This window comes from Argentina silus, assembly GCF_951799395.1.
Source record: "Argentina silus genome assembly, chromosome: 20".
Lineage (NCBI taxonomy): Eukaryota > Metazoa > Chordata > Actinopteri > Argentiniformes > Argentinidae > Argentina > Argentina silus.
The window spans coordinates 6,387,895-6,405,938 of NC_139674.1; the positions used below are offsets into that span (position 1 = coordinate 6,387,895).

Consider the following 18,044-nt stretch of genomic DNA (forward strand, 5'->3'; position numbering starts at 1 on the left):
GATTTACCTTTTAGGATAAGAGAGATCTATCGCAGTCAAATTGGACTTTTATGTTCAGATCCTGCTATCGGGGCTATAGTGGCATGTTTTGCTTCAAGCAAATACAATAATTGTGTCTGCTCGGCTCATGGTTCAACGGTATTTACAGAACTATATCGAAACCATGGCACAGTCCCATAGGAGATAGCAGAACAAAGAACAACCTACAGAGGTTCTACAGTATGTTATGGAATTATTAGCTGGGTTAAGAATCAGAGCCAGACTAGTTTTCCATCTTTGTCCATTCATCCAGGTTTCTGTATGAACCCTAACCCTTCTTTTCAAACACATTCACATGTGTGTCTTCACATGATTGTCTTTTCACAGGTTAAAGTGCATGTTATTAGAACAGAGAGCAGGGGGAATCATCTATAGTCCAGCCACCACAGCTTTCCTCCTGAAAGACCTGAGAGACCTCGCAGCCTTAAAAGAGCTGTGACCGCTGAGGGGAATATTGAGTTACAGTACCGGACAGATTCATTTCAAGAGCTTCAGAGGAGGGTCTGGAAGCAATTTAATCATGTTTTTGTGAACAGTGCACGGTGCGCAGTGCATACATCCATCTGTGGTTTGTTCTTGTCCACAAAGGTAATAGGGTTTTAATAGAGTGCCTCATGCTTGGTAATTTTTTATCAGGAAAAGATGAAATAACCTCTAAGATCAAGCTCTTTGAATAAATCAATCTCTGTCCTCGCAGTCTGAAAATGACTGAATGAAATGAGAAGCAATGTGTTTAGATTGACATTCAAGAATCATTATGCGTAGGTGCACCCAGTTGATATACTTGACATTAATTACGCTGCGTGACAGCAATTCAGAATTTCAGAAGCTAAACCACATCTTTCCTTTGATTTGATGTGCCTGTTCAATTATAATATTAATTAATTCGTTTTTTAGCATTTCAAATTAGTCAGCCATGTACCATTAAACAGTTTTTACAACAGACCACTTTCTATTAAATTACTGTTACATAATTCAATTGTGAGATGACAGCTTGTGCTCATTTGCAGAAATGTATGATTGCCCTGGCATGTATAATTACCGTGGCATGTATGATTGCCCTGGCATGTATGATTACCGTGGCATGTATGACAGCCGTGTATATAATGTCGGTAGGAGCTTTGTCATGCTTGTTGCTATGACTGCAATTTTGATGCAACACCTCACTGTGGTGTAGTCTGGTCAGGAACCTTTCTCCAATCTTTGCAGGTTTTGCAAGCATATGCATGCTTAATATCAATGCAAATTTGAGATTTATTGTAGCTTCGTGGTTAACCATTTGGTCAAGATGTGGCCTATAACACACAGCATTGTTGAATGGTCAACTTCTAACTCCCAGTCCCCTGCCAGTCTAGAATCACAAGTAGCCTTGTGTAGTATTGTCCTCTCTACCTAGGCAAAGGGAATGAGAGAATGCCATTCATTGTTACTCAATAGGAAGCATGTGAGCCCTGTAAGAATGTGGATGGGCAGTTGGGCACTAATGCAAAAGGTTACTTTAAAGCTCATTTATGTCTCTGATCTAATCTCATTTGGCTCGTGGAATTAAACCTGACCAAATCTCTCTTAAATAAGAGGGACAGAAGAATCCTGTCCCATTGATGAGGACATTGTGACATTGCGTGACATAGTATGAAAATAGCACAGACACAAGTATAAAAGCAGCTGCTTGGTTGGATAGTATGATTGTTTTGGAATAAAGTGGTTTAAGTGAGTGGAACAACAACAACATTTCTGAGAGGAATAGTTAACTAAACTAAAAAACAGCAGCTAATAAGGGCTGCTATTGATAAAAAGCGAGACTTTCTTCTTTCTGCGTTCTACAATAACAGGAACAGCAGTTTGAGGCCCCGGGTGTTAAGGAATGAAATATTGTTTGCCAGGAAAATTACTTGGTTTTGGCCCTCCCTGAGATCTTTAGATAGGAAGGTTGGAACGGTTGTTAAATCATCACCATCCCCCCCCCTGTCCGTGCTGTCGATACCCAAACACACAGGTGTGGGGTGGAGTGGAGTGTTGAGTGATGGCAGCTGAAATGGGATGTCCCGTGAGGCTCAGTGTGAGACCCTGGCTCTGCTCTTCAGAGAGGTGCGTACCTGCCCTCCAGCTAGAGGGCAATAAATATGCACCCTGGCAGTTGCCCATGACATCTTGTGCACAGCGGAGGGGTCGATTTATGTCCCAGAGTGCACCTAAGCCAAGGCAGGGATGACACGCACAGCTAGCGTCCCAGCGTGGTCTGGTTTTGCCGATGGTTTAACTCAAAACAGTTGCTTTGTAGCTACCCACTGAGCTGGAAGGACCGTTGCAGAACATACGCTGTATGAGTCACAGGCTAAAACCGAGCACAAGACCATATTTACAAATTCAGCAGCTTTAAAACGTAATGCCCTGCTCTTCCGTCGAGGCAGCACAAGTGAAATCTCTCTTTACATGGGGATTTTAAGGGCCTCTCAAGCTTTTTGTGAGGTGTTTACACAGATGGGCTTTTTTTACAAGGGGCAATTCAGGTAAATGACTCCTCTCCAAGGTAAAACAAAAAGGGTCACGGCTACATTTCACACGTCCTTCAGCCAGGTGGAAGACACCCTCTCATACTATTATCCAAACTGCCTGGAGGCAAAGCAGAGGTCATTTCAACTTAAAGGGTAAGGGTTAAACAACCAGGTGGAACACTGCATAGACACTTCTTCTTAACACTAGAAGCCCCGGCCCATCATTACTACCAAAGTGACAGAGGACAGAAAGCTCCCAGTTTGGTTTTAGCAATCAACTTGTTTGCTAGGGAAATACTGAGTGCAGTAAGTTTTTTTCATAAACCCGCCAGACACACACACGCACACACACAGGAGAGCAAATTGTTTGTCTCATCCATTATTCACATAATTACACACTGACTGGCCACTTTCGGTATTGTTATCAACATCACTGGCCTTTAAGCAGACACACATACTGTAGCATACATACACACACGGGAGGAGATACCATAGGATGCTCATTAAAAACAAGGTCTAAATAGACAGAGAGAAAAACTAGGTTTTGACATACGGGTGTCCCTTCTTCAGAGACTGGGTGCACACTGGCTCCTATTCACATGTAATCACACATTGATCATGCAAATAAACTGTTACTGTCTTTCTGTCTATGTGTGCAAGCCATTACAGTTGAAATGGGTAAACCATTCATAACTGTAAGGTTAGTTTCGAATCACCATGATGAGGGTAATGCTATGGTAAGGCTAGCACAGATGGACCATTTGAGCTTTTGGGAGCAGGTGTTAATTGTACCTCAGGACATGACTTGGAGATGTATGTATATTATGTATGACTATCAAAAAAAGGTGTGGTAGTCATAAAAATGTTTCCAGATTTTTTCTGTGTGATTTTGAAATTGTAACAATGCTATTATGTTAAAAACAGACATTTAGGAAAAGTCAGGGAAGGAGGGGGACATGGGTTACACAATCGCAGAGGTACTCTATTATAATGTTGCATCGCGCCCATGGACCTCCAGTTGGTAAGACTAGTGTTAATGGGCTTCCTCCTTTGTCTGTTATTCGTTTCAGAATCAACGTATCGCCATCAAGCAAATATTGATGATGAGGTTGTGGGCATGGAAATCCTGGACACTGCAGGACAGGTAAGGCTCAGGTCTTGTGAGACAACCGCTTGGACACAAAAATGTATCGAAAAATGTAAATTGCATATTGACAGGGGCTATTACCAGACAGTAGCAGTCAAGGCTACATTAAATGCCTCTCCCTACCATTGCACTGTGCTATGCTAATCAGACTTCCAGTAAAACACATTTTACCATACTAGCCATCTGGGAGAGACCTGGAATGAATGCGCTCCTGGTACTCTGTGTAGGTGTTCTGCTGGAGGCTGATTTCCCCTGTGACACCTCCAGCCAAGTCATCCTTCTCTCATTACATTGTATTCTATTCTGAGCGTGCGTTCTGGTGAGGGCTCAAGTGTTTACAGACATGTCTGTCAGAGTGCCAGTGTAGACCTGAGGTTTCATGGTTTCCCGAAAGCCATTAAGGACTCTGAATACAAATCAAACTTGGTTGGAGCAACACAGTCAATTAAGGACTTAATGATCTTAATTCCTGGACATAGCAGAGGCATATTTATAGGTCATACATTCCAAGTTAAAAAGTTGGTCAGGTATATATACTCTCGATGTCAAAGTCCCTCTGTAGGTGTAGGTGTACAGTGAGTTTGACTCTGTATTCTTTTGCCAATAACAGTGAGATCAGAATCTCTCAGGCTCCTGAGAGTAAAGTTTAAAACCCAAGTGTTGCCACATGACAAGTAAGCTCTGTTAGAACAGGACTGGCTGTTCCAACGTGATAATATCAGGAGCAGCTGCTTGAATTTGCAGTTCATAAGGGTAGTGGTTTAAATCTGTGGCTTAAATAAGCGTTAGGATGAGAGCAGAAAATCAAAGCTTCTGGATCCAATAGCACACCAAGTGCAGTCAATCATTCACTTTTGCCTAATCCAATTAAAATTTTTGGAGAAAGACAAAATAAAAGACTCAATTCTCCAAGACAGGTGCAGAACAGTCCTTATTCTACTTGTGTAATAACCTAGAATACAATGTTATTACTAGTTTATTACAGTATTACTACACATTAAGTAAAGGGTCAAGTGTGAACTAGCTAATGGCACCCTCCCTGTCTCTCTGCCTCAGGAGGACACACAGCAGAAGGAGAGCCACATGCGCTGGGGCGACGGCTTCGTCATCGTCTATGACATCACTGACCGCGGCAGCTTTGAGGAGGTTGCGCCACTGAGGGGCCTCTTAGAGGAGGTGAAGAAGCCAAAGAATGTTCCGTTGGTTCTGGTGGGCAACAAGGCTGACCTAGAGCATGCCAGGCAGGTGGGCACGGAGGAGGGTGAGCGGCTGGCCGCCGAGATGGCCTGCGCCTTCTACGAGTGCTCAGCGTGTGCCGATGAGGGCGGCGCGGTGGCGGAGGCATTTCACGAGCTGTGCCGTGAGGTGAGGCGCAGGAGGGCGGTGCAGGGCAAGGCCAGACGCCGTAGCTCCACCACCCACGTCAAGCAGGCCATCAACAAGATGCTGACCAAGATCAGCAGCTAGGGGGCGCCGTTTTAAATGTCATACTGAGGCTAGATTTATGACGAACAAAAGAGCCAAGGACGAGAAAACAAGCGTTTTAATCAAAGGAGAGGGTTTTTGCCAGACGTTTTTGGCCTCCCAGTGGACTACTTTTGACTGATTTCAAGGGGTAAGTTGTCGACTATTTGTTCTTTGACCATACTTCACCATTAAGGTCACAAGCACAAAGGGGAACATCTGTATCACATGGGAACTAATTTGTCCCTGAGGGAGGTGAAGGCGCTCTGTAGCCAACTGGGATATTCTTTATACTGCAAATGAGGTTGTTTTTAATCTATTACACAATTCTTGTGTCTTTCCTAAGCAGTTAAAAATGTTGTGAATATTCCAGTTCTGGTATCTATAGCTTCACCAACTTCAACAAATAAAAATGCAAAAGTCTAAAAAACTATAGGTTGCATATATTGTAAAGCATGCCAAGAACCCAACCTTTGTTTATCAGCAATGACGGACAAATGATTTGTTGTTTCCTCTCTGTAGCTTGTTTGTCCGAGAATGTTTTGATATGCTTATGCTCTTGGCCCATGGATGTGTATTTGTTCTTAGAGCAGTACTGATGGATTCATTTAAACATCAACAGAGTTATCACCTTCGATCACTATGCCGCCTGCAGGGCCCCCTTGGCCTTCGCTTCTTGTTGACCCTAGAGAAATCCTTTGAGCTGTGACGTGGGGTCTTAAATAAACCCTTCTCTCTTATCTATCCAAAAGTCCATCATGTTATGTTGACATCAAATGGTGCCCCCCCCCCGCCCCAACACACATACCCCTCTCCCGCAACCCACCCCATACTGAAAACATGACTCCTTATAATTTGTCCAGGAGATTGATAGACATTTTCAACTGAGGCACCAAGTACCAAGATAGTGGGGTGACGGGGCCCCCAATAATGTTTAGCTTGTGAATCAATGCTTGTTATTGTTGGAGGATATAGCTACCATCCGTCATTCTGTTTCACATTCCAGAGAAGTTCTTTATGGACATTAATGTACCTTTAATTGTAAAGTATATTGTATGATAAATATTGCCTTAAGTACTGGTCTCGAAGGTGTGTACATAAGCCTGAGGCATCTTAATGATGGACATACTGTACCTGTACTTTAACCAGATGTTATGTTTCCTGTCTCTGACTTTCCCGAGCGTGGGGATCAAATGACTCTGCTGTGCTATTGTAATTAAAGATGAGACATATCCTACGAGTTGGAAAATGACTGATTCCTCATTTATTTATGCTGTTGTTAATAAACAAATGTCATCATTTGGTATTGAGCTAGTCCAACAAATACACAACGAGGTTCTCTAAAGTTAATAATATTCTGGGATGATGAATATGTGAGGAGTTAGAGTCAGAGATGGAAATGTCACATTTGCATAAAGCTTGTCAATCAGCATGAAAGGTGCCCTCCATGATAGCAACCAGCGGGAACCGGCGGGCTAGCGCTATTTCGCTTGGTCCTTCAACCTTTACTTCAGCAACTGCAATCTACTTTCTCATGTCCAAACAACAACCACGTTTACCACACAAAAAAGCTCGAGTCAATGTAAATGACAATTAATTTTGATTGTTTGTTGAGGTGCAAATAACAAAACGGTAGCCAACCCTGCAGTCTTCAGAGAGAGGACGCTAAAGCAGCTGCTCTTGAGTTTGATGAGGGTATAGTAGGAGTGACCAGACCATAATTACTAGAGGATCTCCAAAAATAACTGCCGGGGGGGACCACAACCCCCAGTGCTCCTCCCTCTGGAGTCCCTGACCAGTGGAACACGGGCGGGGACAATTCTGCTCAACATCACATGATGGGTTGTGCATGGATACAGCTTATATATAGATTTATAGCTTGCAAAAATGTATTGTATGTACATTTAATGTAATGTTAAATGTAATGGTATTAGCTAATGACGTGATGACTGTGTATTCTTGGACACCGTGAGAAACGTTACATATGCCTTTGACAAAGCTGTGCCTCTATAAGGCAGTCATGAGTGAGCTGACTTGTATACGTACGTACGTGTGTGTGTGTGTGTGTGCGCCTGTGTCTGCCTGTGTGTGTTCAACTTATTTCATAAATCAAAACCATGGATAAAGTCACTTGACATTCAAGCTAAATGACTTTGCCACAAAGACAAAACATCACCCAAACACATGCTCTTTATAAATAAATCATAGCCTGCTGTATACATCATAGCCTGCTGTATATATCATAGCCTGCTGTATATATCATAGCCTGCTGTATATATCATAGCCTGCTGTATATATCATAGCCCATTTCTACACTTGTACAACATTCAATCTCGTGGAACTGTGACTACTGTGCCAATGACATCTCCATACTCATAGAATATCTGTGGGCTTCTAAGTGCTGTGGTTGGTGAGGCAGGTAGCCCACCTGTGGTTGGTGAGGCAGGTAGCCCACCTGCGGTCATGAACCCTCACACTGCAGAGGCCCGGCTTCCAGCTGCTGGCCTCCCTGCTGTGTCTGCCTGAGGGCTTTGTTTCCATATTTTGCAGCACAGACAGATAAGTCTCTTTTTTTTTTTTTGTGCGTGCTAATCCGACTGGACCGTTTCTCACTCTCTCGGCAACGGCTCTCTCTCTCTTTCCCTCTCTCAACAGGATAGAAAAAGGCCACTGCAGAAACATGGCTTATGTTGTACAGATAGCTGTGTATCACAGAGGACAGTTCTTTATCATGTTGTTGCCATCTGCCCTGGAACTCAACCTGACAATTCTGTTACTAGTGCCTACTTGTATTACAAACAATGTTCAGAGTTTCAATCACAGATTTCATAAATCAGTCGTTCATTGAAGGGGTTATGCCAAGGTCAAATGGATCCATTTGGACTGATCGTTACCAGTAGGCTACGGTATAATCGAGTTTAAAATCAAAAACTGACATTATGATTCAGAAGGTGGTTGAACAGCCATCTAAATAGTCATTCTAGTATAAATGCAGTTGATTGATACACCAAGTGTTCAACTAATGATCATTTGGCACACATTCTCTAGGGTGATGTCCAGTGACCTATTCTAGGCTATAAGGGTCCACTTTTAATAGCCCAGGCAGAAGCCCCATACATCCTGTTTAGCTTTGCAATCATGGAGAAAACAGCTTTGCAATGAATTCAGAGTCTTAGCATTGCATCGGATTTAGGCATGTCAAATCAAGGGAACAGTAAATTCAGTCAGATGTTTTGTAGGAACAGTACAACAAACATGCACAATATCATTGATGGTAATTGATGAGCTGAATGTGTTTCAAACTAGTAAGCAACTCTAGACAATTGAGTATGAGGTAACACTCACATGAGTGCAAACTCACACAAATACTGTCATGATCTCATTCAATAGTGGGCACATTCTTGAGGCCCTTATAATGAAACTTCCATTATGAGACAGAAGAAACGGATAACAGTTATGATACACAGAAGGAAATGAAAGCACTATGGAGGGGGATCATGTTTCCTCAATAACATGCTCCCTCTGTGAGTTGATGCAACAATATTGAACAGCTTGTTCTGCTGTCCACTTTATTAGAAAACCGACAGACTCCTTCTTTGAGTGACGCAGTCAATAACACAGGGAATCATCTGGAACAACAGCCTTTTCAGTTCTGAATACCTCACAAAAATGATAATAAAATAGATATAATAGTAATATTAAATATTTATATATAAAATACATTTCATGTCAAGCTGAGGTAGGGGGACCATAGCATTCGGTATGCTATCCAACATAATTGATTTACAATGTGATACAGACATACAGATGCAATAGCCAGCAGGCAAACCAACAATATTCTGTAGACTATAAATCATTCATGTTGACTGTATATAGTTAACCATAACATTTCAATTCATATCATGTCCACATAAAATATTAAACATCCAGTTCATTCCAATAACCATATAATTTTAAACATGTAGTATACCCACCACATCATACTATATACTGTACCCAGGCAAATATAATCTCTGTACAATTGCATGACAAGGATTTAGTATCCTTGGTATTAGGAGGAAGCACTGAAGGACAGTGGCTGGGTGTGCAAACTGGCAACAGGTAGGCATAAACATCTCTCTTTTATGAATGGGACACAGAGAGATCCACAACAGTGGTAAGCGTGTAATTGACATCTCCCTGGCCTTTCCTTTAACATGGCTGGCTGGCACTCTCTCTCCCTCTCTCTCTGTCTCCCTCTCTGTCTCTCTGTCTCCCTCTCTGTCTCTCTCTCTGTCTCTCTGTCTGTCTGTCTCTCTGTCTGTCTGTCTCCCTCTCTCTCTCTCTCTCTCTCTCCCTCTCTTTCTCTCTCTCTCCCTCGAGCGATGCATTGCTGTTACCATGGTGACCAAGGCCTTTCCTTGTTTTCAACCTAAGGAGATTCAGTTTTTTCCCTCTTTCTCTATGGTGACCAAGAAACAATAGGTCTGCTTGACAGACAGACAGACAGACAGACACACACACACACACACACACACACACACACACACACACACACACACACACACATACGCACACACGCGTGCACACATACGCACGCACACACACACACCTCACTTTATTGGATGAAATAAAAGATCTCTGATGCATGAATTGACCTTGAGGGACAAGCACAGATAAGGAGTGAGAGGAGAAGACCATGGGTTAAATACAGGTGATGGGTTAGGTACCATTGTACAGTGGATTCACTACAATACCCTGGTCCAGGGGACAGCTTTACTCCCATTGTGTACACTTAGAATCCTCAATGAACCTGTTCTCAAATCTGTGGGAATATTGGTTCACTTTGCACTATGCAGTGGATAATCTGACCCAGAACCGCTAAGAATGGTCATACATTACAGAATTGTGAAAGAGAGACGATATCAATAATACAGCAAAAAGCCACGTAATTGTAAAGTGACCAAAAACAGTCCACTTTCTTAAAACAGACTCTTCTTTAGTAATGGGACAATATATTAAAAAATGTAAGCACTCACTGTAGTTTAGATAAAACTAAGTTTGGATAAAAGCCTCAGCTAAATGGCATATACAGTACATTTACTTTTTTGGGGTAAAAGTATTAGGGTAATCCGAATGTTCAACATATATCAAAATGTATCAGGTCATGATAAACAGAGATAGGGACAGATCTCCAAAACAAGTTTGTGCAAAAAAAGGGTTCAAACTAATTAATTAGCATATCCTTTGCATAATCAAACATGCAAACATTACTGCACTGCTAAGCTGCAGTAGATTCATATTTTTGTTTGGGAAGAGTGCCTCCTACTGGCTATTTAATATCCCTTTTTTGATGTAATATCACTTCAAGCACAAACTTTATTTTTCTGCATTCATCCACTTATCTATAGAAGTCATTGGTATTATTCAGTAAGCTAATACTGCACAACCTAATGTCTGGTTACATGCTCATTTCATCTTAAAGTTTTGCAGGGTAAACACTGTAGTCCGACAATATGTTTGTTATTTCTAAAGGAGAACTTTAGTATTAAACAAATAACAGCCATGGTAAAGTAACATTCAAACCATCTATTCAGTATGAGCCTCTCACTACAATGCCAAATAGCACCTAATTGCAGCTTTACCTCAACGGCAAGAATGGATTTCCGCTACTTTCTGACTGAACAAACCCAACTGGCTTGGAGCAAAGCAGCTCCGACAACTCCAGCCTTTGGGGTGGACACACTCAGGCAAGGTGAGGGTCGAGCAAGGAAAGTATTCTTATCACCAGGGAGTGAAATTCATCTCCATGTCTGTCTGTCTGAGGGCCATAGGGGCTGGAGGCAGGGTTCTGTGGCAGATGAGGGACTAGATATACTCCCTAAAGAACGCAGGTGACAAGACCACGCTGGTCCTGTAGGTGATATTATCACCCGTATGAGAGAGGATGGGTGATGAGGGTAGGTCTGAATCTCTAAGTCAGACTTGCTCCATAGAGGAAGTAAACCATCTCTGCTTGTTGACTTGCTTTTTCCTCTTCAGTTCCTCTAGATCTGTGGGCCAGCAGAGGAAACTAAGGAAGGCTGCCAGACATAGAAAATATAATTCAGTTTAATAGAATATAAACATAATTACATTTCTATGGTGCTGGTAGAACTAAGAACACTTTCTTTTAGGCATACATACACTATTCTGTAGGCTAGCCTACCATCTTTGTCTTTAATGAGTTAGTGACATATTAATCCTGCGTATTGTGTATTTTGAATGCTGACTTTGTGTTGGTAAATGTGCTCATCTCTTTACTGTCCTTGAGTCGGAGTATAATATACTGTACTGTAGCCACACCTCCATGTACACCGCCCTCCACCCTAGTTTTTAAGTGGTTAAAGCGCCTTAGGCTTCTATGAAACAGACATGGTCATCCTCAGTTAATGGAGAATATAGTTATTTACAGAGTTAGGTCTTACATTGGATGCTGTTACTGTAGGTTAGATTGATAGTAGTGAAAGCTTAACATGGAATTCGGGATTTGATTACAGAATGTTCATGTATTTTTAGACATTATGTCTGCAGATTTAAAGGCAGACGGGTGGACAGGTGGATTTACACGCAAGAGGAGTGAGAGAGAGGAAGTTGGATGTGCAGAGAAAGGAGAGCGAGAGAACTGTTGCTAAAGATTTTATGAAAGAAAACTATGTAGAAATTAGAATTGCATGAAATGCACCTACAGAAGGTCAAGGTTTTATTAAACCTACTTCACATGATTATGTTCTTTACATTAAGAATGCAATGTTCATACTAGCTGACACATCTATCTGTGTTATACAGTATGTTGTATGGTTATATTGTAGTGTATGGACTTTGTGTATTGATTTAGTGTATTTTGAATGCTGACTCCACAACCTGAATTTCAATGCAAATGGACAATAAATCTTATCTGGCCATTCTCAGTGCTTGTTTTTTTGTTGTCTTGAATCAATTATAAAGATGATTATTTGGACTTTTCCTGAAAAACGATTGGCTACATTATGCGTTCATGCCTTGGTATACTATTGTGTTTGTAGCATTTTGCAGATGATTGACATGTGAAATACAGTAAGTGGTTAAAAAGGTACTCCATATGAACTGTAGCTTATCAAACCTTTCCCTCAAAGAGGCCTTGGCTTTGCCCTTATGTCAACACCTGTAATGAAGATTGAATTATCACGGGTATACACAGGCAGTCCCTTTGTCTACATGATGGTACCCCAAAAACTGTTATAATTTCTGCACATTCCCCAAATATGGGGGTAAATTAGACAATAGCCTCTTTTACCGATGTTCATATACTGTACACCACTCTCCTCAAGGACCTGAGGGGCTGGAGGTAACATTCTGTCAGACACCACATCTCTGAAAGATGTTCTCTGACTAATTGTGAACTGCTAACATGCAGAAGGACAGAGGGAGTTCAGTCACTGGTCCTATGACTAATAATCTTGTAGAAGTACAGTATATAAGCACAGTCAAGTCAATATGACCAGGCGTAATAAAACACAGCAGGTACAACTGTAAGACTCGCTGGGTGTCTCGCTGGTTTTGAAAATGGAGACAACAGAAACAGCTGTTCAGAATCAGTAGCTAGCTGGCACTCTTATGCCATGCCCCTGGTTCTGATATTGCACTGTCAACACTGTAAATCTTCTGTGAAATGACATGCTTTGTAGTAAACTTATTGGCAAAACTACTGAAACATCCAATGGCGGTGGGGGGTTGGATACCAAGTCAAGGAGATGATATTACAGAGAGATAAAAGAAAGAGGGAATTTACAGTACATTAGAAATGTTTTTTACATTACTGAGCCCTCTGAAATATCTTCAACCGACTTGCTTTTCAATGTCGAAAATATGCAGGAGTCTAAAACGATAACCTTCAATTTGTAATCCTCACCCTAAATTGGCCTGCGGATCAAGCGGATTGTTCTCTCTCACTCACTCACTTACATCCAGATCATAGGAGTGAGAGACGGTTTGCTCTGGAGTGGACCACATCGTTGCAAATCCCCTATCCACTGACGCAGACCTCATGCCAACTGAAATAAAACGTTAATCCAAGTTGAAGGAATTTTGGGATTATCAATAAATCCCCTGACAATTGTGTGCTTCTTGTAACATAACTCTAAAGGAAAGTCAAAAGACTAAAATGGCCCGAAATGGAGAACTTCTTTCAAAGCAAGAAGCATTAGGTGCCCATGCTGAAATCTATGAGATTACTTGGGGCCATCTGTAATGATGAATGGGGCAGTTGGTAGGGGAAGATATTGTACATTTGCTTCCAATACAAAGTGTGAGATGACAGACAGTCATAGAAGATAGACAGACAATCGTTCTAGTCTTGGTTTGTGGGCACTTACCTCTGTAGAGTAAATCTTCTGTGCTCATAAGACCACAGCGTGAAGCACCTGGGTCTGAGTGTTTTATGACAAAGGCCATGGGAAGTGGATGAATGAATTGTACAGTACCTGAGAGATGAAGAATGGGAGAGGTAGGGTATTACATGCTTGTAGAAGAGGAGCTTATAAATCCCTATCCACGACCAGATCTGTACACAGCTTGGCCAACACAGGAAATTAAAAGCATACCACCAGGTATAATAAAAGATGTCACATTTAATAACAGAAGTTGAACAAAAAAATAACAATATAACCCAACAGAATTCCATGAATTACAGAAACACACGTTATGCATCACACCTCATACGTTAAGCAGCCAGACAATAACAATTATTTACATTACAATATTATTACACCACAGGCACACCATGGGTCTGTTTTCATGCCACAGTAATACAAATACACAGAGCATCCAATGCCATCCAGAAAACACTCACCGCAGAAGAATTTAAGACATATTAGATGCTGTCAGATTGGGTTAAATTGATTGTTGGACATGGAATCCTCTCGGGTCATGACTACCTACATACCACTGTATAACAGTAAATAAAAAAATGGTAGAAAGAATTTACTGACCGATGTAACCTCTGCTTCAAAAATAACTGATTCAAGTCAATAAAAAAATACTAACTGTAACTGAAAAAGGACCAGTACAACCAACCGGCTTAGTATTTGTGGTCGACAAAGCCAACTTCTGAGCCCCTTTTGAATAGCATTGTACACACTTAATAAATACACATATTTTAAGGGCTATTGCCGTTTATGATCCATTGCAATGACAGTGCGTGTTGTAATAACGTGTATAGGCCACTTTTACAGAGAACCTTTTTCAGCAGATTGAAGTCACTTGAATTGCATACACGTAGCTTGACTGAGTGAATCATGAAGTTACAAATTGCAACTATGTTATTGAGAATATGAAACAATTACATACTATATATGACAGATGAGAGGGAGTATTGCCTTTTATTAACAATAAGTTTGATTAATCTTGACAGACTATTGGGTATACACGTAGATGATTTACTTATATACGTATATGTATATACAGTAGATAATGTCAGTTTAGGATACTGTAAGATGACGGACATCTATTTATAAGCATCCAACCAACTACAGAGTACCAGTGGTAGCTACCTCTCAAAAGCAACTACTGTGCTGTACATCATGCTGATATTGAGGTAGTTACTGGATGACTTCATCATCACTCAACCACTCTTAGCTCTTGGCTTATGCAACTTATTTTGCTGACTGACTTTATGAATACAAAAAAAAATTATAGGACGAGTAAACAAATAAATAGAGATATCAATATATACCTGTATATAATTGACAATGTAGAATATTCGTGCCCATGTGCAGGGTATGTGGTCTTCACAAGATGACAGCATCATACTCATGCACTGCTGTATAAATCAAACTGAGTAGGACGTGAATGATTGAAGAGGCATTATCAACACTCACAGTGATAACGAGTAAACATGGCCATTTATCAATAACATCAGAGCCATACAGGCTTAACTGTTCAAAAAGGACAACACATCTCCAGTTAATCATGATTTTGTTATGGCTTTTCATACTTTAGTATTAGGTACTTCAAGTGATAAACATTTACATTAAATAATACATATTCACCAACTTGAGAAATTGAACAGGTTCTACAATACAAACACATAATTTGGTCCATTTTGACACAGTCTCAAAGGTAAACAAGAACAAATTGAAAAGATCCTAAAAGTGCCCATTGAAAATCTATATTGATCAAAATAATGCAATCTAGTGATAATCGTTAATTGAAACAGCTGGCATATATACATTTAGAATAAAATGGGATGAATAATATGAAACAAGTAAAACATTTTAAGGTACTTAAAATGTGTATCTGAATCAACTCAAGTTGGACAGCAAGAACAAGTTAATTCATCTTAATTTGACACAATAGGGCAACTTGAAGTGCAATTTCTAAAAAGAAAGTAAAGAGAAAAGGGAAAATATTAAATCCAAATATAAATCACCCTTTTACTCACCAAATGTAAAGACAAATGGCGAGACAAATCCGAATATTCATTTGGGCTCCAATTTCTGCACTTAGTGAATAATGGAGTAAAAATAGCCAGTCATAATTACTCTGTCCTTCTAGAGAAGATGTACAAAATGGCTAAATGAAAGAGGGGAGAGATATTAAAATCATAGGCGTTGTCTGATGCTGTGGTTCGTGGTAAAATGATACACATGATAATAAGAGCCAAGATTCACTTGGACTGTTTTTTTATAGAATCAAATCTACGAGCATTGTCATGCATTCAACACTTGTTCCTATCCTGGGAAGTGGGTTCTCATTCATAATAACTAGGGAAATTCACAATAAGGTGTGGTCACGGAGACCCAAGTTAAGTAGGACGTACTTGTCACAGTGTCTTGTTCCTGTACTGACTTCACTATTTCACAGATTTCAGGACTTACAGTACACAGGGTGCCACCCAGGGAGTCATTCCCAATTCCAGATATCAAAGTGGAGTTGTCACGTTTGGGGAAGCATATTAGTTGTAACCAAATTGATGATATCTCGCGCACGTTCATTACATTTGGACTGAGGGGAAACAAATTGAATTGTTCTCTGGTACAACACATGAGATAAAACTGTGGATTAAATCAGTGCATATTCATGTTTGCAGCCAAGCACACAAACCCTGCAGATCGCAATGACACTGGGTTACAAGGAAGAACTCCTGACAGCTTTGTAATTTCCTGAAGTGGATGTATCTACTGATAAGGCTGAGGAGTGTGCTCTGAACTGCAAGCTTGTGACAGACGTCATCATCAACCTATCGCAAATAAATGTTGCCCATTGCTGATAACACTAAGCATTTCAAATCACTAAGCTCTCATGAGAAAAAAAGATTCAATATTTTCAATCTCATGTTGAGAATTGAAGGTATTTAGGGTATTTTACGGTACATTTTCACCCTTCACCTTTCAATACACAGCAAGGGATAAATCCACCATGGGAGTATAATGATACAAATGCCCAATATGTACAAAATTGTCCACAGTGCTATTTACAAAGGATATATAATTTCATAAATATTCAGAGATTTAGAGGGAAGATTAGCCTGTGATGGAAGACAAGTTAGTACATGTATAGTATTTCTGCCATTATAAAATTGCAAGTTGACAGGTATCTTTACCAACCTATCACAAGGAAATTCAATCTAAAAGACTTTGGTAATCAAAGGTCAAGGTAAAATAACAGAATAACTAATACAGTAGTTACTATCTAGGCTATGGCCTATGCTAATTGCTGACCTATGAGTCTACAGAGACGTGTCAATAGTATTCCTGTGAAATGTGACTGGCAAGATGCTACAGAAAGCATTGCTGGTGAGCCTAACCATACACTGTTATTACTTGTAATTGATAAATACTGCAATATTGCCTTTATCTCTGGAAAGCAACTGCTTAACAAATGTGTTAATGTAGACAAATCAAAATCAAAAAGACTGAATCACAGGATAAACATTTCAAAGATATGACAAAACATTAAAAAGTTACTCAACTACACCGAGCAGTACAAGAGGAACTGTTAAATTGCGTCTTTGTTGTCCAGGGACGAATCTAGGAGGTGGACCCTGGCCACCTGCTGTTTCAGGTTAGTCAGGTTAAGAACAGGAAGAGGGGGGGCAGGAAGCTTCTGCTCTGTGGATGGAGCATGCTCTGGAACAGGTATGCCTCTCGGGGTTTCTTCTTGAGGCCGATGGCTATCAGTGGGTGGTTGTCTTCTTGGAGTCTGTCAGTCGGAGAAGAGGCTCGCGAAGGACTGCCGGAGGCTGCGGATAGTCTCGGCCTTGGCTTCGTCATCCGTGGCGCTCCCTCGCAATGTCTCGGTGACGCTGAAGGTGTTGGTAAGCGACTGTGATTTGCTGGAAGGGGGCAATACGTAAGAAGAGGTTGTGGCTCGAGGGGGCAACTGGCACGGGCTATAGGTGATGGCGTGAGAGGTCTGTTGACATTGATTTCATAATTCAGGTGAGAACACCTCTAAATTTACAGTGTATGACGGAGGGACAATAATATTATAACATTTAGATCAAGATTAACGCTAATTATAGCAATGGAAAAGATACAGACAACTGTTGCCACTTGCTAAATGCTGCCAATCCACACATACAGTCGGCAGGCAGGGAAGAGTTAAGGTAATGAGAGGAAATTGAGTTTCACTTCCATCACACAATCATGCAGAAAATGGAGGAAGTTGAGCCGAGCTTCCTGTAAATATGAGCCGTCTCTACCAAGAACCAAAGTGGCCGTGTCTTATTGTATATTATTGTGCATTATTGTTAACAGGAAGAGAGAGTCAAGCAAATGGAGCACGCGCTAGCTTTGTCCAATGTCTCCACCTGCTGTTGCAACCATCTGAGGTCAGACACGGCACACATCTACAAACGGGGTTTCCTGGTGCTCTTCCAAAAGGATATGGACAGTAGGCTA

The 18,044-nt window shown here is 40.9% G+C and overlaps 2 protein-coding genes across 5 annotated transcripts in view; one reads left to right on the top strand and one right to left on the bottom strand.

Moving 5' to 3' along the window:
* The window catches only part of rerg (RAS-like, estrogen-regulated, growth inhibitor), a 28,358-nt gene extending 21,984 nt beyond the window's left edge, over positions 1-6,374 (top strand). For both annotated transcript variants that reach the window (XM_083692569.1, XM_083692570.1), the window contains 2 exons: positions 3,605-3,678; positions 4,738-6,374. In XM_083692569.1, coding sequence (XP_083548695.1) covers positions 3,605-3,678; positions 4,738-5,148 — 485 coding nt within the window. In that variant the 3' untranslated portion in view covers positions 5,149-6,374. The remainder of the gene's footprint in view (positions 1-3,604; positions 3,679-4,737) is intronic.
* A 10,933-nt stretch (positions 6,375-17,307) lies between these two features.
* syn3 (synapsin III) overlaps positions 17,308-18,044 on the bottom strand; it is a gene marked incomplete at its 5' end in the record, with an annotated part of 66,271 nt that continues 65,534 nt past the window's right edge. For all 3 annotated transcript variants that reach the window (XM_083691800.1, XM_083691798.1, XM_083691799.1), the window contains one exon: positions 17,308-17,476. In XM_083691800.1, coding sequence (XP_083547926.1) covers positions 17,347-17,476 — 130 coding nt within the window. In that variant the 3' untranslated portion in view covers positions 17,308-17,346. The remainder of the gene's footprint in view (positions 17,477-18,044) is intronic.